The sequence below is a fragment of the Balaenoptera ricei genome, chromosome 13 (assembly GCF_028023285.1).
Source record: "Balaenoptera ricei isolate mBalRic1 chromosome 13, mBalRic1.hap2, whole genome shotgun sequence".
In the NCBI taxonomy this organism is placed as follows: domain Eukaryota; kingdom Metazoa; phylum Chordata; class Mammalia; order Artiodactyla; family Balaenopteridae; genus Balaenoptera; species Balaenoptera ricei.
In genome coordinates, this window is record NC_082651.1 from 73,097,167 (window position 1) to 73,119,931 (window position 22,765).

The 22,765-nt window shown below is 33.6% G+C and overlaps 1 protein-coding gene across 4 annotated transcripts in view; it reads left to right on the forward strand.

Annotated features, from left to right (window-relative positions):
- STRN (striatin) overlaps positions 1–22,765 on the forward strand; it is a 106,778-nt gene that overhangs the window by 61,664 nt on the left and 22,349 nt on the right. The window contains exons 5-11 of one of the 4 annotated variants that reach the window (XM_059943605.1): positions 1,113–1,280; positions 3,180–3,315; positions 6,319–6,454; positions 10,188–10,298; positions 13,262–13,348; positions 13,825–13,968; positions 17,794–17,930. In XM_059943605.1, coding sequence (XP_059799588.1) covers positions 1,113–1,280; positions 3,180–3,315; positions 6,319–6,454; positions 10,188–10,298; positions 13,262–13,348; positions 13,825–13,968; positions 17,794–17,930 — 919 coding nt within the window. The remainder of the gene's footprint in view (positions 1–1,112; positions 1,281–3,179; positions 3,316–6,318; positions 6,455–10,187; positions 10,299–13,261; positions 13,349–13,824; positions 13,969–17,793; positions 17,931–22,765) is intronic. The other 3 variants (XM_059943602.1, XM_059943604.1, XM_059943603.1) reach the window with 3 other exon arrangements.

A 22,765-nucleotide genomic window follows, 5' to 3' on the forward strand; every position in this document is an offset into this window, starting at 1 on the left:
AGTACCTTGACTTGATAGGATACATTTATTCCATTTTGGTCACATGTCTTTGTGAGGTATCTCTTTGAGCTATAATAGCTCTTAATACCAGATCTTAAAGTGATCTTAGATCAGACTGGTTATCTTTTTGATCTTTGTTTTCTCTTTCATCTCATAGACTTGATACTTACCTCTAAGTTAATGCTTATAAGTTAATGGTAGACATTTGTCTATCATGTTTATTAATGGCATTATTAGTGGCATTTGCCTTTTTCATGTTCTCGCCACTACCACTTTTCATCTTTTTTGGTCATCTTTGTTGTTAATAGATACTGAGTGCCTTCTATATGCCAGACACTGTTCTAGGTGTGTCTCTTTTAGGAGAAGGAAAACTAAGGTTCAGGAGAATTAATGTTACACAGGAAGAAGGTGGAAGAAATGGGCTTTGAACCCAGGTGTAACTCTCCATACAAAGCCTATTCTCTGTTTTCTATGCTGCTGCCTCTCTGCAGCACACACACCCCTGTGCACCCACTCATCTCACATCCCACAGTTGAGTTGTGGTCTATTTTTATTTTAGAGTTGTCGTCAGGATAGAAGCTTCCCTTCTGTGGAAGTGACTCTTTGGAATATACTGTCTTTTTCATGTCATGGAGGAAACCATATATGCTAGAAACTTTGTATGTCATGGAGATATATGCTAGAAACTTTCTCTCTAGATTTCAATTTATCCAATGATAGTTTAATATCAGAAGTGTAAAAAGACTATTGTTTATTATAGTTACTATTATAAAATAGTAATTCAGTAGAATCTGAGAGTGAGTTTACTCCAACCCTGCCTAGAAGAAAGAATGTGCTATTAGGTATATTAAGGAATAGCTTCTTCTTATGATAAATGAATGGTGTATTGTATAGTTCTTTGATTTTTCTCAGTGACCATAGAGGCTGGTACTGCAAGAGACAGCTCCATCTGCAGCTGGAAGATTATTTATTAGCAAGTCTTACTAGCATAGTACTGTACTGTTAAGACTTATGCAGGCATATGAATTTAAAGAAATGTTTTTATTTACATATTCAGTAATAGAATACTGATTCCAATATGACTGAATTGTAAAGATCCTCTTCACACACAGGTATCTACAGGAGGTGGGTTACACAGATACTATTCTAGATGTGAAATCCAAACGAGTGCGAGCTTTGTTGGGCTTTTCAAGTGATGTCACTGACAGGGAAGATGACAAAAATCAGGACTCAGTTATAAATGGCACAGAGGCTGAAGTTAAAGAGACAGCAATGATTGGGTAAGTATTTTGTCTGGAAAGTGGTTTGGCTGTAGTTTTAGTTCTTATTAATGTTTTTGGCTTATGGGTGACACTTGTGATACTTGTTCTTTTAGATACTACTACAGAAGTAATTTAATGATAAAGTTTAATAAAAAAATTAAAATTTTATTTGGTAGAAGATAACACCATAGGGATTAGAGTTATCATTTATGATTACTTTAAGAATATTTTTATTTAAGATTTTTAAATTGCTTGCAATGTATGGATTTAATATAGATTTTAGTATCTTGAAGCTCAGTCACTATTAGAACTTGCATAAAAGATCTTATTTGGAAATTCACTTCAAATCTGTAAGAGAGAAATTTCATTCCTGGTGACCCAGAAATCATATAAATATTTAATTCTTTTGATGTAAACCTTTTAGCCATTTTCATGTATCTAATAATGCTGTAACTCATCTTCCCCTTGAAAAGTATCTATTTCAAGTATATATATTTTAATTGATAGAATAAGTGAAAAATTCAGTAGCAGAAATTTTTTTTGCTTTTTGGATCATGTATCATACAATTATATGTAATTCTGCTTAAAATGAACGTGGACAGTTAAATAAGGAGATTCTTCTTTATTGAAACAAATTGACATGATTCTTAAAGAAATAAAAAGCCAAAGATTCTTTGAAAGTCTGAGTATGATGTTACTTTATTTTAACTCATGTTTAGGCTGGAAGAATGGTTTTAATTGAGCTCTATACATTTTCTAGTGAGAACATAGTTTCTATTATTTGGAACATAAACTAAAATTATGGGGGTAGGTAAAGGTTTAAAAATATGACTTTTATAAACAAATGTCACTGGAGCCTTCTTAAATGTATTCATTAATAGTTAAGACTATATAACTTGTTTTAATAAATGTAAGATGTAGATTGTTTCTCTGTGTAGAAGTAGACAATGTAGGCATTAATCCTGGTTATATTTTTACCTAATGAATTAGCTCAAATTATTATAAAGACCCTCAGGAAAGACCACTCTAGTTGTCTTGTGTTTTGGCCTTGACCTCTCTTTTGAAACTGATAAAGGTATTATTCTGAATCTGACTTCTATAGGGATGGAGCGTAGGTTGGAAAAAAACGAAAATGTAGCTCTGAGCAGATTTGAAATTTAAGATTTATCTGTTTTGAGAATTTTGCCCATAATTGTGGCTAAATTTTTTCAGGAAAATGTCTTCTTATCTATAACATTTCCTAATGAGAGAAATCATTCTGTTCTGGCCATTAAGAAATTTTTTGTTAAAATTCTTTAGAGGGAACTAAAATAAAATCTTACATATTTGAAAAGTCAATCATTTCGAAAAGGTTTAACCAACAGGATCAAGTTTTGTAGTAATATTAATTTGACTAAAATATTGTTTTTAGTAACTTTATGTACACATTTGCTTTTTTCAACTCTTTAGCTGTTCAGAAATGCAAGATTGCATCAGAGAAAAATGATGTATTTACTAGTTATTTTCTTAGTTATGGAAACTTCTGTGTCAGAGGAAGAGTTGCAGAGAGGAAAAGAAATAGAAAAAAACAGACGTAGAGATAATAAGAAAAATATTTTTAAAAGAAATGCATTAAGGTTGGCTTAAAAATCAACATAATAGTGAATCAGGAAGGGGAGTTCTTTATATTGGATTGCCATTAATCTAAGTAGTAGGTATGATTGCAAAGTACTTTTAAAAGAGTAGCCACTTCCTTCCTATATTGTTTTTCCAGTTAAAATCCATGGAAATGTAATAGATAAGAATCAATGTAGATCATAATATGATTTGGAGGTGTCATAATACAATATAAACAGAAGTTAGTACTGTATATCATGGATTAATTCTTATGTCAAGTTTAAAAAATTAACTGAGCAAGGTGTATATGTTTTAAACCAGAAAATCTGAGTTAACAGATTCTGCCTCCGTGCTGGATAACTTTAAATTCCTTGAAAGTGCAGCTACAGATTTCAGTGATGAAGATGAAGATGATGACATTGATGGAAGAGAGAAAAGCATCATTGATACTTCAACGGTGAGTTGAATAACTCAGATATAAATACTTTTAGGAACCATTATGCATACTTTAATCCATACCCTTCAACTTCAACCCTTAACTTTTTTTTTCCATTAAAAAAAAAAAGTTTGGGGAAATTTAATCTAAATTCCCCATAAGTTTGGGGAAATTTAATCTAAAAGTTTTTGTATTGATTTCAAATTTAAGACTTTTTAGTATAGCAGCTTTTTCTTATAGGCCTTCATTCATTAGCTTTTTGTTAATTCATTAAACATTTCAACATTTTTATAGGGTTAGTGAACATGGTAAATGTGTGTTATAACAATGCATTGTTATTGGTGCTGTAAGACAATAGAACTGACAGACCCATTATGGTGCCTGATGGTGACTGGCGTCAACTCTAATCGGTGTGGTTTTTGTTTCTCTTGTCAGGGTTGCTTTGGTAGGCAAGTTCTACACGTTTTCAGAACTCTTCCATTGGATTTCTCCAAACTTGTTTAGGGTTATTCTGTGGTTTTGTTTAGATTTTTGTAAGTTTATTGTTTCCATGGTAGAAATATGGAATATTTCCTGGAATAAGAGGTATCTAAATTCTCCCTTCTCTTCCCTTCTTTATTCTATCCCCTTCTACCCTCTCCCCTTTTCAGCCTCTTCCCTCTTTTCTTTCTCTCTTCAAATTCCCTCTCCTCCTTCCTTCTCTCTCTTTCTCTTTCTCCTCCTTTTTTTAAGTAAGAGGTTAGGGCGTGCTTCTCTTTGTTTAGGAGAGTGTTCACATTTCCTCCTTCACGTTTATTTAAGAAGAGGGAGGAGAAGGTAAGGTAGTGTAAATAAAGCAGAGTGGAACGAGTCAAAGCCTTGGGCTAAAGTCCCAGTTCTGTCACTAATTATCTGTGCTTCTTAATCCTTCAGGCTTAGTTTTTCAGTTTGTAAAATGGGGATTATAATAAGTACCCATCTTATCCCCAGAGTATTTTGTGAGGAATAAATGAAACACTATGTATGAAAATGATATGTTTAACTATAAAGTGCTTTCTAAGTGTAATTTCTCTGTTCTCTTTATGTCCTCTGCTTTCATCAGAGACTCTCAACTTACTACTTCCAGATTAATGTTTCCCTGGGCCACTATTCGGTAGTACTGTGCTAATACAGCCCTGCCATGGATATTATTTGAACTTCACATAGTTACTCCCTCTTTTTATTATTCAAACAAGTAGTTATAGCACATGTTTAAATATACTGTAGTAAAAGAAAATGCCGAAACTTGTATGATAACTTTTTTCTGTCCTAATCATTTGGAAATTCTGTGCTGACTTGTGATTTCTATGGGATGATTGCACTGAGATATTATTTTTCATCAGAATACATTATTCATAGCTCAGTGGTTAAATAATAACTAATTATGATGCTTTAAGTTTTCTTGCTAGTCATTATATCAGTGTAAATATTAAAAAATCTATAAGCTGTTTATTATAACTATCAAGTGTGGTCTTAATAGAAATTCCTAACTGTAAACTGGTTTCTTTTTAAATAATCGAATTCATAAATATCTTGACCTCCAATTAGTGCAGATCATAGCAATTCTGTGACCAAGCAATGAAGGCACAGCTAATATAAGCATACTTAACCCCATTTAAATATTGGACCCAAAAATTTTTCTAGTTTTTCCTTTAGAAAAATATTTCTAAACAAATAATTGGTTTCTTTATAGTAGTTTTGCTAATTTTTATTATATATTACATTGATTTTCACAGCTGCAGTATAATAGCTACATGCCGAAAGACTTTAAAAATCTAACTCTATGTAGCAATGTATAAGCAGGACTTAGAAGATTTATTGCACAGCTGTAGTATAATAGCTACATGCCAAAAGACTTTAAAAATCTAACTCTATGTAGCAATGTATAAGCAGGACTTAGAAGATTTATTGCAGTGCTGTATAGAGAGAGAATGGCTGAAAATTATGCTATTAAAATGTTCAGTGGAACAAGCAGGTTCTTAAAATGTTATTTTATTTCTTTAATCAAAAAGAGTTCAATAGATTCAACTAAGAAAATACAGAAACATAAGGCTCTTAGTAGCTGTTGATTGTGTTAAGTCTATTTTCTTCAGGCATTTTCTTCAGAAAGCTACATATGTTCATTGTCCTTTCTTGCTCTTTGCCCTGTATTGGAGTTTGATTTTTCTTTGCATTATACTCTGGGTCATTTTCCTCCTCCCCATCTCCTTCTCTTTTCTCATGTTTGATCTCTTCACCTTATGATTCCAGAGATATTTCTAAATGTATAAAAATGAGACATAATGGCCCTTGTCAGATTTGCTATTAAATCTAGATTATGTCTCTAAAAGATCAATATTTAAAGAAAAATTTGAATATATAGACAATTATTAGAGGAAATTGATGCAAGGTTGGGACAGTGGAAATAATAATGGGCATTGTTCCCCCTGCCCCACAGAATACCTTCTCAATCTTGTGGCATGCATTTCTGAGTCTGTAGCTTTTGTGATTTTTAGCTTTTGTAAGGGAATGATGTACTAGAGTTAAAATTTATCATGGTTATATTCTGAAAAACTCTTGCAATGTCTTATGAAGTGTTTCTTTCTTTGGTTAGATTAGAATATGTGCTCGCTGCACAGACTGCATCCAAGAAATGTAAGATTTGGTTGTGGTTCTCATAATACAGTATGTCAGGGACATTTTTCATCTCTCTGTAATTTAAATGCATGTCTTATGTTCCAGTGTTTTCAATATATGATTCCATTTGTTTATTTAAAACAAACAAGCCATCATTTAACAAAGTTTAAATTACTACTTTAAAATGTATAGTGTATATCTTTTTAAAATGACATCTGTGTTTTCTACTGAATTGTATAGATATTACAGTTATTTAACACAACAAAGATGCATTTTCTGAAGAAAATAATTGGGTTTTCTCATTCAGTGGTAAAAGGATATTGTCTTCTTTACTTAAATTAATCCCATAATATATCCTAATATTTTAATTGAGCATGTTTTTTTCATTAGATTGTTAGGAAAAAAATATTGCCTGATAGCAGTGAAGATCGAGATACAAAAGAAGCTCTAAAGGAGTTTGACTTTCTGGTTACATCAGAAGAAGGAGACAATGAATCCAGAAGTGCAGGCGATGGAACAGACTGGGGTAAGGAAGCATACTGGATCCAACTAGAGATGTTATGTAAATGAACGAAACTAATATTTTACTAAGAGGGCAACATCTTGAAGAACACTTTAAATCTCTTGTAATGTTGAAATGTTGAACATTCTGTGGACTTTTTTCTATTGTCACCTTTTTTCCAGGGTATGTGTGTGTGTGTTTAAAGAAGGTTGTACAACTAGTTACCTCATCTTTTAACATAAGCAATACAGTATGAAAATAATTTGAATTCATGTATAGAATGTTTTCTGTTTTCTGCCTAGACAGTAGAACTTGCAAATCTAGATTTTGTGGAAATTGAGTATGAGAATGTAGTAGAGGATTTTAGAGAACTCATCTTTGGCATTTTCTGTGCAAAAAGAAGTATAAGTTAAAAAGTTGTAGTTATTCATTCATTTTAGTCAAGTTTCATCATTTTGTACAAGGCATAGAATTTTTTTGCACAAATGGTTCTAAACAAATTTAATATTTTAAACATCTAATAAGAGTTCAAACAAGTATTTTAGGGAAAACTTCTACAGCACAGATCATTCTAGGCTTTTGGAAATGAATTGTCCTATCAGTAAGATAGGATTGTGATAAATTCTTCAAAAGTGATCAGTTCTGTCAGGTGTGTGTATGTGTGTGTGTGTGTGAGAGAAGGAGAGAGAGAGAGAGAAGGCATGTTAGATACTGAGAATGAGAAAATTTTCTCCTGAGGTTGAAGAATTCCAGGATTCCCTTGGCTTACAGTCTATGTACTTTAAAGACAGATAAGGTTAGGGAAACAGTAACTATCTTAATTTTTCCTTGAGGCTTTACCTTCAGGGACTCTGATAGCGATAATGCCACTTCTTTTCCTTTTTTGTGGTAAATATTTGAAGAATTATTTGGGATAATTACTTAGTCATTGAAGAATATGATGGCTATTTAGTGACTGGCTTTTTTTTTTCCCCCAACAGAACAAAGTTTGGAAACCAGGGGAAGTTAAAGTGAAACGAATGTCTCTTCTGTCTTATTCCTTACTGAACTTATGTATCAAGTTATTTAGATATTTTAGGCAACAGTTCTTCCAATATAGTTAGATCAACTGTGCTACACTGAGGTCATTCTCTGAGGAGTCACACATCTGTATAAATAATAGTTGGCCTTTTCATTGCCAATCTTATTGCAAGGGTAATTGGGATTCATTTTTCTCCAAAGATAGCTGCATTATCCCTTCATAACTTCCTTTGCTTTAAGGTGTGAGTCATGGCCCAGAGTATTATGTGATACAGGTCTGTAACCTGCTATGAATTTACTGGTGAAAATGAGTGACTGTTCCCACATCTGAGCTGACATTCTTTAGTAGTGTCTTGGACATTTCTATTTATGAGTGTGAGTGACTGAAGGTTTCTTTGCCAGGAGTTTGGCCTTGTATGTGTTAAGGACTTTATAATTCAAATTCAGGTCATTTCACTTTTAATCAATTAACAAAACTAGATTGCAAATCCTGTTTAGTTGAATGGGCATTTAAATCACTTCAAGGGCTTCCTTTATCCGTTCCCCATACCCCTAAAAAAAGAGTCACTGTGCTTATGTTAAGAATCTCCTTAGTTTCTCACAAGCAAATAGATTTTACCACAGTTCTCCTATGAGCTTCCGTTACTGTTGTTATCAGTATGACACCTAGTTAAGAGTATGATATAGCTAAATTTTTACTTTAAAAAACTGAAGACATTCTAGGATCCAAGAGCCAACTCAGTTTAATTTATTATTAAGATGTGATCGATGAAAATTAACGTTTTTGATTGTTAGACTTTCTGAAAAAAGTAGACTATTTCTACTATTGTTAGTAGAATACATTGGTAGTTAGATCTATAAAAATGTTTAACCTATTAAAACTCAATAAAAATGTTGAGTTTGTATTCAGAGACCCAATTATCTGTTTTTTAAACTGTGGATTGAAACTTGTTAAAAATAGATTTCTGTTTATTCTGGTTCATTTTGGTTTATTCCAATCACTGAACAAATATTGATCACGTGCCTTCTATGTGCCAAGTCTTCGAGGTGAAGGTCCCTACCCCTGTGGTCCTACATTCTACTAACAGGATATAGCAGTAAGGGACAAACATGATAAATGATATAGTATGTCAGAATATGATAAATGCTATGGGAAATAGAAAAAAGTAGAACAGAGTAAGTGGGATAGAGAGTGCTGGGGTCAGGGTGAGGTGGAGGGGGACAGGTTACAATATGAAATAGATTGGTCACGGTAAGGCCCATTGAGAGGGTAACATTTGAACAAAAGACAACATTGATGAGTGAGTTAGCCACATGGTGTCCAGGGAAGGAGTGTTCAGGAAGAAGAAAACCAGAGCAAATGCCCTAAGATAGCCGTAGCCCTGGTATGCTTGAGGAATTCAAAGAAGCTAGAGTGGCTGGAGCAGAGTGATTCTGAGGGGAATGTAGTAAGAAATGACCAAATCAAGTGGAGCTATGTAGACCACTGGTGAGATGGGGAACCATGGGAAGGATTTGAGCTGGAAAAGTGACATGATCCAGCTTTTGTTTTAAAGCATCACTTTGGCTGCTGTGTTGAGAATAGACTACCCAGGGCAATCAGTGTTGGCAATAGACTTGGAGGGGAGAGTGGGAAAACATTTGCAGTAATTCTAGCAAGAGACAGAGGTTAGGGAAGTAGTGGATATGCTTAGAAGTGGTCAGATTCTGGATGTGTTTTAAAGGTAGAGAAAACGGTATTTCCTGAAGTATTTGATGTGGGGTTTGGAAGAAAGGGAGATTTTTGGTCTGATCAAATGGAAGTGTGGAATTGCCTTCAAATAAGATGGGGAACCCTGTAGATGGAACAGATTGGATGGGGAAGATTGGGAGTTTGGTTTTGTATGTTTGGTTTGAGTTTTGACTTCCTAATAGAAATATAGAGTAAGCAATTGGGTATATGTATGAGTCTTGAATTCAAGTGAGTGTTCTAAGCTAACACTTATATAACATTATATGTATATAGTAAATTATTTTATAGTAAATATAAAATATATATTTACTCTTTAAATTTTCTACTCCTGAAATAGTGAAAATTACTGATTGAATTTCTTTTTTACTAGAAGCTCAGTTTCCTGATTTAAATATTTTTAAATTAACAGGTCACTTAAGTTGTTTTAAATATTGAATGCCAGGTTGATTAATAAGTTTACAAAGTACTATTTATAAAGCCTATAAAATAAAAATGATCATTTGCTGATAAACACATGCCAAAAATATACAATTTTTGAAATGAATAGATCATTGAAGACTATTTTGTACAAATGCTTAATAATCTTCTTTCATTACATAACTTAATAAGAAATGGGTTTTTTTGTGAGTCAATCCTAATCAAATTCAGAAAATGGGATGAAAATGAGGGGTTCTTGAATATAGACATTTGGGGCTTAATATACTAAAAGTAGCTCAAATCTTGCAGGGTTTTTTTTTTTTTTCTATGTCTATTTCAAGAGAGATTTAATATTATTACCTAGGAAATTGAATTGATCACTTGTTTCTTGGATATTATATTTTATGTGACATGTATCTATCTAATGAATAAGTAATGACCTTAAAATTAGTGCTACTATGAAGAAAATGGTTGTTATGTCCATCCATTGACATAACAGTGAATTTACTGTTCACTGTTGAATATTTTATTGAATATTGTTCAATATTTTATTGAAAAAGGCTGTTTCATTTGTTTCACTCTGTTTAGAAAAGGAAGACCAGTGTCTCATGCCTGAAGCTTGGAATGTGGACCAGGGAGTAATTACCAAACTCAAGGAACAATACAAAAAGGAGAGAAAGGGGAAAAAGGGGGTGAAGAGTAAGTGGAAAACATTGTATCTGTAAATCATAAATCTTACCTCTTTCATATCCCCCAATTTTTTTCTCCAATGTTTTCCTAAAACTACTTACTCTTTTTCTTTTCTGCTCCTGACCTCTTTCCTTTTCACTTGCTCTCAGGGGTTGAAATTAAATGGTTAGCTGTTTGATTATGAACTTTAAAAAAAAAAAGGCTGTGCATATAATTATGGAATTATAATATATTCCAGTAATAAATCCAGAGTGTCATGAGTATGTGGAACTATGTTTTCAAACATAGTGATCATTTGATTTTTAAAATTAGATGTGCTTAATTACAGTAATGATTTTTCACTGTTGACAATTTTAAATCTCGTCTAGTGTGACTGACCCTCTGGCAAGCCACCAAAATTATTGCTTATAATTTTAAATCTTGGAGACAGAAAGAAAGTTAATTTCTACCCCTGAATATTCTATGTGTTCATAACACACAGTTCATTTGCTCTCATAACTATATGCTATACAGGGCACAGAGTCAGATACACAACTTTTTTTAAGTATTTATTTTTCTAATTTAAATTTTTGGCCAATTTCATTTGTAATATTACCAATTAGGTTTTTTTTTTTAACAAAATGAGTGCCACATCGAAAATGGAAGCTAAAATGAAATTTCTAGCCCTGTGAATCATATCTATATAACTTATTCAAATTATTAATAAAGTTTAACAATAGATCTAGTTAAGTATTTAAAATAGAAATACAAAAGCTTTCAAACATCCCTGAAAACCATCTTAAACACCTTTTTAGGAGAGCAAGGGTGAACTATCTCCTTGTGTTACCACTGTTATTGACAGTATGGACATGGGTCTCCCTTTTATGGCAATAGGAATTTCATCCTTTAGGATATTAAAGTAGTGTAAAGTAGGATTAAAATCCAACTTGAGTGAGGCATGTGTTTAAAATTGCAAAAGGCTGGAAGGATATGCCTTTTCTTTTTCTCTTTTTATAGTGATGCTAGGGATTATCAAAGACCAGTCATTCTTTTACAGTCTATTAGTTACTGATAAATACGTAAATCTTTATTTAAAATATCTTAGAATTTACAAGTATTTAGCTTTAATGGATAGAAAGTCAGTGGCCATTATTGACGTTAGTACTGTACCAACCATTATGTAACTGAGAGAGAATGACATTTGATGCCTTCTCAATGTAAATTAAATCCCAATGAGAAAAGTTTAATATTAAAACATAAGAACGTTTTATACTTTTTATTAAAAAATAAATGTAAATTGATACAGCCACTATGGAGAACAGTATGGAGGTTCCTTAAAAAACTAAAAATAGAACTACCATACGACCCAGCAATCCCACTACTGGGCATATACCCTGAGAAAACCATAATTCGAAAAGAGTCATGTACCACAATGTTCATTGCAGCTCCATGTACAATAGACAGGACATGGAAGCAACCTAAGTGTCCATCGACAGATGAATGGATAAAGAAGATGTGGCACATATATACAATGGAATATTACTCAGCCATAAAAATGAACGAAATTGAGTTATTTGTAGTGAGGTGGGTGGACCTAGAGTCTGTCATACAGAGTGAAGTAAGTCGGAAAGAGAAAAACAAATACCGTATGCTAACACATATATATGGAACCTAAAAAAAAAAAAAGGTCATGAAGAACCTAGGGGCAAGACGGGAATAAAGACACAGACCTACTAGAGAATGGACTTGAGGACACGGGGAGGGGGAAGGGTAAGCTGGGACAAAGTGAGAGAGTGGTAGTGTATATATGGACATATATACACTACCAAATGTAAAATAGATAGCTAGTGGGAAGCAGTCGCATAGCACAGGGAGATCAGCTCAGTGCTTTGTGACCAGCTAGAAGGGAGGGTGGGAGGGAGGGAGATACAAGAGGGAAGAGATATGGGGACATATGTATATGTATAACTGATTCACTTTGTTATAAAGCAGAAACTAACACACCATTGTAAAGCAATTATACTCCAATAAAAATGTTAAAAAAAAGGACAAAATAAGCATTCTCAGAAGAACAAAAAAAATACTGATAAAAATTTAATCTTAAACAATAGTGAGACATGGTTTGTTATGGCTTTTCAGAGCCATAATAAAAGCAGTTAAACTGAAATTTTAAGGAAAATTTGTCTGTCATACACAAGAAACAATGAGAATATTTTAATTGTCAGATTGACTTAAAGTTGATATATTTAAGCCATTATGCTACAATAATGAATGTCTTAAAATGTAAAAGATCTTTCAGTTGGAAAAGTATCCAGGACTTATGTGGAATCCATCTACTATTATATTTATTATTAGGCTCTTGTCAAATATCAAGGCATCACTATAGTTGGAATTTAGCATTTAAGGCCTAAAACTGCACCATTTGACTGGAACAGTATTCCTGCTAATAGAAGCTATTGGGTTTCCTGGACCTGGGGATTATGATCACTATTCAGGCATATGGCACATAGCTTTTTAGTATGGTGAAGAAAAATGATTCTTTAGGAGGAGAAATTTTAATGTCTTTCACTGAAGAGAGAGGGACTGTAGACTGAGGTTCAGCACATTTTGTTTATCATCATCAGTTCAGGTTATCTTGATAAAATGATAGTTTGGGAACAAGTGAAGACAAGATAAAAACAGAACTGAAAGACTTAAAATGAAAATAGAACTGAAGGAAAGCTTTGAATTGATCTATGGAGCATTAATTTATAAACCACCATGGGTATTTTTAAAATTGAACTGTTACTCATTGTAAGAAGTTGAGTCTTTTTAATATGGTCTAGTAGAAATATTTCCAGTCAAATTGTGTTCTTCAATCATACTGTCTTAGAATATATTTCTAGGTAGTAGTTAAAATTGCTTAAAAATAGTTGTATTCTTTGCTGGTATAGGAAAAAAAACATAATGGACTATGGGTAAGATTTTCCCATTCTTAATTAAACTTATAACAGGAAAAACTACTGAAGATCTGTTTCAGCCTCTATCCTATATAAAACAATCAAAACAGGGATGTGGGAGAATGCAGCATCAAAGTACAGGTAAGTAATTGGCAGGGCATGAGACTTCACCTCGGATACCATAGCTTCAGGATGTAAGGCAATGAATGCAACTTAATATAAACAAACAAAAAAGAATGTGATTGTTTAATTCAGTGTACGCAGTAGCTTCACAGTCTGTGGTATCTGTCTGCGTTTAGAGCAGTATACAAGGATTATAGAATAATATTATTTTTAATGGTCCAAATTGCCCATGAGCATTTTTTTCATGCAAGTAGTGATGTTATTCCATTAGCTTAATCTAAAAAATATATGTAAAACACAATTTTTTTCAAGAAATAATAAACTTTTAAAATAATTTGAAAACTTAGAAAATAATTACTTTTTAATATAGTATAGTACGATAGTTTTAAAGGTGAATGTTGGCAGATGTGAGTAAGGTTTATGACTCCATTTTGATGCAGTTGGATAATTCTATTTCCTCTTTTTTGTTCTCTCCCTCCCTTTTTGGGGGCTAGGGCCCAATAGGTCAAAACTGCAAGATATGCTTGCTAATTTGAGAGATGTTGATGAACTTCCCTCATTGCAGCCATCTGTGGGTTCACCTTCCAGACCCAGCAGCTCCAGGCTTCCTGAACATGAAATAAATAGGGCAGATGAAGGCAAGTATTTTAGACACTAGAGCACAAAAAGCACTTGGATGTACTTATATAAATTAAGTTATTAGAAAGGGCTATCTAAGAGAAGAATTTTATTCTACAAATGTTTGAACTACGTAGTACTCCCCATATGTAGGCTTTCTTATATTCAAAGGGGTTTAATTCCAACTGTAATCTCTAAGATTTGAAAAAGGATGCATAAACTTAAAAATCAACTCTAAATTATAGTTTAGAACATCCCCTAGCTCCACAGAAGCCATGTATTTGGTGTGTACACAGGTAGTTCTAATTATACCATTCCAACAATGAGAAAATTACTTTAAATTATTATTACTATAAATAGTAAATGTTTACTTTGAGACTCACGTAAATATTTTTAAATATTTAAGCAATTTATCATTCACAAATGAAAAAGGGAAAAAAGACACCTGAAGGTCTAGTCACATTTTCTACTTTCTGTTTTTCCTTGTTCTCTTTCAGTCCTTGTCTATGTGCATATACTTTTTGCAGAGTTAGAGTCACCATGTAGAATAATTCGATTTTATTTATTTATATGAAATCATAAAAATAATCTTCATAATTGTAATTTTAAGATTATTCTATTTTAGACTTTATTCTTAACCATTCCCCCCCTTTTTAATATATATATATATATATATATATATATATATATTTATTTATTTATTTTTGGCTGCATTGGGTCTTTGTTGCTGTGCACAGGCTTTCTCTAATTGTGGCGAGCGGGGGCTACTCTTCACTGTGGTGCGCAGGCTTCTCATTGCGGTGGCTTCTCTTGTTGCGGAGCATGGGCTCTAGGCGCACGGGCTCAGCAGTTGCAGCATGTGGGCTCAGCAGTTGTGGCTCGCGGGCTCCAGAGCGCAGGCTCGGTAGTTGTGGCGTACGGGCTTAGTTGCTCCACGGCATGTGGGATCCTCCCGGACCAGGGCTCGAACCCATGTCCCATGCATTAGCAAGTGGATTCTTAACCACTGCGCCACCAGGGAAGTCCGCCCCTTTTGGATATTTAGGTTGCTCCCAGTTTTTTACAGTACAGTCTTACGGTATATAAATACCGTTTTCTGTCTTTTAAGTTCTGATATATCTATTTATAAATGTATATGTGTAAATTGATTTTAAAATATATATATTTACATTAGCTGAAAGTCTAGAATGACATAAAAGTAATCTTAATGATTAATGAATATATTTCAAATTTTATTTTTTAAAATTTCCTTGAATTTAAGTATTGTAATTATTTGCAATGGATATGCCTCTTCACATTATTATTTAATGAACAAAACAACCTGGGAAAAAGCCACAGAAAAATCATATGTTTTATTCTTTCTTGGCTTTAAATTCAGCTATGTTTTAGAGAGACATAAACTGACAGGACCTTGATGAATAGAGTTTCATGTTCGGAATACTTTTTCAGTGAACTGTTTGACCATTATATGGTTAGTTATTTGTTAGAGTTAATTACAGTATACTGGGAATTCATTTCCATACGTTAAATAATGAAAAACCACATGTTACGCCTTTATATTCTAGGTGAACAATTTATTTGATGTAGACATGTGTCTTTTGAATTAAGATGTGAAGTCATAGGCCTCAATAGGTATGTTTGCTGTTCACTAGGATATTCATTCAGTTGACACTTATGGATGTGAGAATTTTAATCACTTTCATTTATTCTAAGGTCAGGTCTAGATAAGAAGACAAGTTAGTTTTTCTCTTATTCTAATAACTCCAAAAGAGTTTTATCAGAGATTTCATCTTGCAGAATTCTAATAATAGAGGCAGAATACGTACTAAATGACACATGTACAAAAAAGGATGATATAAAGCAAAGAAAGTACCCTTGATAGGAAAAAAAAAAATGTTAAGAATCTTAGAACTGAAGCATTGAATATCTAACTTATGATCCATAGGATTGGTCCTAAGTCTTCCCCCTCAGTGCAGGATTTTCAGAAATAGAAAAGGCACTTAAGAAATATGTTGTAGATTTCATTGCCTGTGACTGATGCTTCTTGGTCTCCAGTCCAGTTTCAGAAAAAGTTTCCATAGCTTGTGTGTGCTGTATAAGTTTATTACTTTATTTTTATCATAATGATTCAGAAGGCAGTGCCACACTTAAGAGGCATAGTTAAATCATTTTGTAAAAGCTGATAAGAGTCAGTAATGTTTAGTTACCAGATAGAAATGTGACCTATAGTTGAAAGTTCTAAGGTCTCTTAGAGATCAATCAACGACAGTTATGCCCATTGGTGCTCTCTCTCTTTGGGCCTCAGGTCTGCTGGCTTAGCCACTGGTGTGTGTAGAAGCAGTTGTTGCCTTCCTTTGTTTTCAGGTTTTACTTGGCCATTCCTAGAACATTAGTTAAATTAGCCCACACAATGTGTATGGCCAAATCCCACAAATCTTAGTTTCTTTTTTTTTTTGGAAGAGCCATTTTTATTTCGCACCTGAACAAAGTTATCTGGCAATATTAGACATGAAAGCAAAACAAACAAAAAATCACCTGGCTGAAGACCTAGCCTCATAGTCTCACATGAATCATTTGGTTGAAATTTTGGCATAAAAATTGCTGCTCTAAATTAAATAATTCCCACTCTTTATTAGTAAATGTTTAGAGTTGTTTGAACCCGTCATAGGATAGATGGTATGTTTGGGTAAAACCCATTTTTATTATTGCAGCTTTATCACATGGTGATTTGAAAATGTCTTATTAATTTATACTCTACTTTGTTCTTATAAGGATTTTGAGTAGAGTTCCTGCCACTACTATTTTTAAAAGCACGTAACTGTTCTTTCATTTCTTCAACAAGTATTTATGATTGAATCTAAAATTATATGATTGAATGTAAAACTGAAAAACACCTTGTAAATCTATTTTCTGCATATACTGATTAATAAAATTGACTTGTTTCTTTCAAAAAAAAAGTTAATTTACTTCTTTAGCAGCCAGAGTTTAAACTACTAAATTCATCTAATCAATTCATAAATGTTTGTCATCAGTAAAGTAACCACCTCTAGAAAACTATTTAGAGAACTATCTCTGATGGCTTGTCAGAGTAATTTGCATTTATAAAAAGTGTTCAAATGGACACTTTTAAAAAACTTCTTTGAAATAAATCTTTTTAAATGAAATATAACATACCTACAGTAAACTGCTGAAGTCCTGAGGGTGCAACTCAGTGAATTATCTCAAAGCGAAACCAACCATGTCACCAATGCCTAGGTAAAGAAGCAGAACATTACCCGGACCTAGAAGTCCTGATGGTGCTTCCTTCAAACACTACCCCTTCCCTCTTCTCCAGAGGTAATCCTGAGTTCTAACAACACATACTAGTTTTGCCTTACATGGGCACATTTTGCAATTATGACCATTTTCATTTGAAATTTTCCATATTACTTCAGGTTATAGAATTAACCAATTTTACTTTGAATGCAGCCAGCAGTATTCAGAATCACTTGTTGTACATGTTTTAATAATTGATAGAAATCAATTGGGTAATTAGCATGAAATATCAAATGAGGAAAACCTACTTTCTTTTATACATTTATACATTTTTCTCTATAGTGAAAAAGAAAGGACAATGGATTTGTTTCATGTTGTACTTTTTTTTTTTTGTACTTTTCTTAGATGATAACTTTATATGGTTAAGATATAAAAAAAAAAAGTAAGCAATTCTTCAGGATTTTCTGCTCACTAAATTTTATTGTGTTTAAAAGCATTTAAAAATAATCAAATGTAGACATGCCCTTATGAGACTAATTGTTGACTATTTACATGGTTTTTTTAATGTTTCTTTTGTCTTCCCCCTTCAGTGGAAGCATTGACGTTTCCTCCTTCTTCTGGGAAGTCATTCATCATGGGAGCAGATGAAGCCCTTGAAAGTGAACTGGGACTTGGAGAATTGGCAGGCCTTACAGTGGCCAATGAAGCAGACTCATTAACTTATGATGTGAGTAGTAGTTTTAGTTTTCTTGTTTTTATTTATTTTTTAAAAATAAAAAGTTAATTTTATAGAAAAAGTGACGATGGTAAGACTTCTTCACAAGTGTAGAATTTGGTTCAGTTTTAATCACAAACTTTGAAAATCTGAATATATTATAAAAATAAACAATAATACTTTTCACATCATGCAGTGACTAAAATTATGGGCTTTACCTAAATTCATAAATTAGTATAGCTTATTTATTGGTTTTAGATAAGGGAAAGAATTCCCTTTTCTATCACCAAATCTCGATTTTGTCTTATGTTTTAGGGCACCAGTGATTAGTTGAAATTCATGCTTGCCTAAAGGCAACATTTGTCTTGCTTCTTTAATACATCATCAGTATCCTGCTGAGAAGTAGTTTTAGCTGTTGTTAGGCAAGGGTGTGTACAGGATGCTTTCCAGATGTTAAGGCTGACCTGTCAGTGATTTGGACCAAAACTGGAATCTTTACACCTTTATGCATGCATGAATTTACTTAATCTCAAATACAGTTGTTTTATAATTGTTCATCATAATCAATTATCAGAAAAACAGTTGCTTATTTCATAAAGTAGTCACAGCCTATCTTATCTCTTCATTAAAATCCTCTCACTTTGATATTCATTATCTTTGTTGGGGAATACAATGTAGCTCCTGCCACATGGAGGATGTAGGATGGATCCCTAAGTGAACCTTGGAAGTACTCAGAAGAGGAACCCTCGCCACTCACTCCTTCCTGCAAATCAAAAACTCTCTCCCTCTATGCTAAGTCCTTTAGTAAGTCTTTTGGGTTTTACCTCCAAAAACAACTGAAATCCATATAGTACGTCTTTTTACCTCCCCTCCTAGTCCATTTTTTCTTCACCTGGAACTACTACAATAACCTAATATAAACGGCCCCTTGCACTCCATTCTCCACATATGCGATACAGATTTTGAAAAAAAAAAAAAGAAATTTCTGTTTTCAATGTTTTTATATCCTTATATTTTATATGTCTTTTAAAAACACCATTTAGTTGGCTTTTGTTTTTTAACCTTTGACAACCTTTTTTAATTAGAAAACATTTAGTCCATTTCTTTTTAAAATAGTTAAGGATATAATCCTTAATTTGGATTTAATCCTGCCATCTATTTGTGCCACCTGTGCTGTTTGTTTTTCTCCTATTTTTGCCTGAGTTGGGGTTGATTATTTTTTATTATTCACCCCTCCCCATTATTTGGAGTTTATGCACTCTTTCATTACTTTTTAAATTAGAGATTACCACACACATCCTTATCAAAATTTTACATGCAAAGATCTTTAGAACACTTTATTTAAAAAACTCTCACCCTGTGTATATGTCACTCTTGTTATATATTTTATTTCTGTATACATTTATGTCCGACAAGCTTCTGTTTTGTACACTCAATAGTCAGTTAGAATTACCCATTTAAATTATCTATTTTGCTTTTTTCCATTCTCCCCTGCATATCTGACTGTCCATCTGGGATCACTTTTCTTTTACTCTAAGAACACAATATTTCTCTTTAGTGAAGATCTACTGGTGCCCAGTTCTCTTAGTTTCTGATTTTCTTAACTTGTCTTTAATTGTCTTTTTTTGCCTGAGTAGGTTAACTATTATCTCTGATTTTGAATTTCACTTGGCAGAAATTTTTTTAGTGCTTTAAATATATTGTTTCATTATATTTTGTTGTTGTTTTCTGCTAAAGTCAACTGTCATTTCTATTTTTGGTTATTCAGTGGTAATCTGATTTTTTTCCGTGACTGGTATTTCTCTATGCCTTGATTGTCAGCTAAGGTTTAATTTTCTTTTTATTAAACCTCCTTGAAATTCTTAGAGCTTCTTGGCTTAATATGTTTCCGTCAGTTTTGTGAAGTTCTCAGCCATTTCTCTTCAGATACTGCTTTTACACCTCCCTCCCTCCCTCCCTTGCTCCCTCCCTCCTCCCCCTCCTCTCCCTCCTCCCCCTCCTCTCCCTCCTCCCCCTCCTCCCCTCCTTCTAGAACTCTAGTTATATTGTTAGATCCCCTTTTTATATTCTCTCTCTCCGATCCCCTTTCTTCTGTATTTTCCATCTTTTGTTTTTCTGTACTTCAGTCTAGATTTTTTAAATAACTCATCTTCTGGTTAGCTAATTCTCTCTTCAGTTATGTGTAATCTGCAATTGAACTCATCTATTGAAGCCTTATATTTTTTGCTTCTAGAATTACTTTTTTAAAATGGTTTACAGATTTCTTCCAAAATTTTCAATCTTGTCTTTTATCTTCTTGAACATAGTAAGCATGATGATTTTAAAGTTTGAATCAGAGACTCAGTAGTTATGTTACTATTATGTGTTGTTTCTGCGTGTTTTCATTTATGCTGTGTTATCTCATATGGGTACAGTTATTTTTTACTATGCCCAGATAACTGTATTTGAAAAATTGTCTGTAGAAATAACTTCAGGCCTAAGTTTATCTTCCCCCAGAGAATATATTTTAATTTTCTTCTCTCAGATATCTGCAGCCACTAGAAATCTGGATCACCTGACTGCATTTTCAATTTTTGAGATGATCTAAAGCTGATCTATGGTCTTTGTAAGGGCTGGTGTTCTTCCAGTTCACTCTTATGTGTAGGATACAGGCCCTTGAAATTAAAACCTAAAGCAAGGTGGTCTGCTAAGCCCTACTGTCTTGGCAGGCCCTGGACACCAATTTATATCCCCCTGCATGGCAAAGCTGTCAGAAGCACCACTCAACCTCTCAGCCACCTCCTCTGGAATCAGTAAACACCCTCTGGGGAAAACAGCTCCAGATATCAGGCTCGCTTCCTTAGGCCTCTGTCTTCCCCTGGATCCTGGGTTTTTTCGCACTATTTTGGTGGATCTTCATTTTTTATTTTTAGCTCTGCTTTTCTACCTGTCCTCAGTACACAGTTGGTCCTAATGATCTAGTCCATCATGGCCAGAAGCAGAACTTCCCATTAGATGCTTTTGTTCCCTCTGCACTAACTCCACAAAGAATTTGTCTAATACATGATAGAACTCAGTCCTCTCTCTAGAGAAAGCTCATTCCTTTTTCATAGCTCTTAATTGTTAGAAAACTTAGTGTTTGTTTCTAAAAGTAGTTCCTAGTTTTACTAAGCATATTAGCAGTCTATTGCTATGTAACAACTTGCACCATGCTTAACAGCTTAAAACAATAAACATTTATATCTCATAGTTTCTGTGGGTCAGCAGTCTGGGGGCAGCTTAGCTGTGTAGTTCTGGTTGTTCATGTAGCTGTAGTTATGACGTTGGCAAGGGCTGCAGTCTTACACAGACTTGACTTGGGGAAAATCTACTTCCAAGCTCACTCACGTAGTTGTTAGAAGGCCTTGGTTTCTTGCTGGCTGTTGGCTGGAGACGCGTTCCTCACCACGTGAACCTCTCTGTGGGATCCTCAGCAGAGCAGCTGGCTTCTCCAGTGTGAGTGCACCTGAAAAGATAGAGAGCAGGAACACTCAAGATGGAAGGTTTTATAACCTAATTTTGGAAGTAATTTGTTCCAACTTCTACACTATGCTGTTAGTCATACAGAGCAGCCCTATAATGTGGAAGGCGACTACCCAAAGGTAAAAATAAGTGGGCTGATTGGGAACTACGTTAGTGGCTGCCTACCACATTAAGATGCTCGGAAGGAATCTAAGTGCTCTTACATATGAAAACCTTTTAGCTCTTTAATAAGAGTGGGCAGGAGTCAGTTCAGTTGCCCTTGTCTTCTTCACCTCCCCCCGCAACCCCGCTTGCCCCAAAGATAACCAGCTCCACTGAGAGTAGTTCCTTGCATAGTGTGTTTTGTCTTCACTTATTGCCCCAGTTGTGACATGTCCTGTCCAGATTTTTCTGCAGATTTCTAAACTTCTGGGCTCTGAAGTATAGTTTATATTAATACATAGTCTCTGAAGTCAGACTGATTGATTTTGAATCCTGACTCCTCCATTTACTAGACGGCAAGTCACTTAACTTCTCTTTCCCTAACATGCCTAGTCTGTAAAGTGGGGATAATGTTAATTCCTACTTCATAGAGTTGTTGTGAGGATTAACTGAGTTAATGCATGTTGAGCCTTTTGGAATAATGTACAAAATAATGAATAATGCTCAAAATAGCAGCTATTGTTAGTATCATTGATGATTTTTGTCATTGTAAGTATGGTTAACATTTCTCCAGTGTGTTACCATTACTTGCCCCACTCTTGCTTAAACCTAGCATGATTGTTAGCCTTGGAGTGTGAAGAGTTCATACATGGTGCTTGTGTAAAGTCAAATACTAACCTCTTTGGCTTTCCTATTACTTGGAATGAAAAAACAGTGCATTTTTTTCAGTTGTTGAGATGGAGATTCTGTGGAGAAAAGGAACATAATAATGTATTTATTTTACCAGTGGAATCTTTTTTTGTAACATCTGATTGTCTCTTCCAGTTTTAACATTTTATGTTTCTGGTTTATAAACTTTGTTACCAATTTGAAGAAAATTTAACTCTTGTCAGAAAGCATTGAAAATTTCAAAAGTATCATCATATTCTGTAATGTTAACAAGTTTAAAGATAACTTAGTTTTTCAACTCTTACCCAAAATTAGTTTCTATTCTATAATTAGGTTTAAATTACTTGTCTTTTTAAAAAATCATCGTAGTGAAGATCTATTTTATGTTATTAAGTTATTTGATCCTCTTTCTGTATTGAATTATGTTGCCTATTTTCTTATTATAGCGTTCATATTTCTTCAGAGAAAACCATTGTTAGCATATTGCTAATTTTGCCTATTGATTTGGTTATTTATGTTTAAAAATTATATGTTTT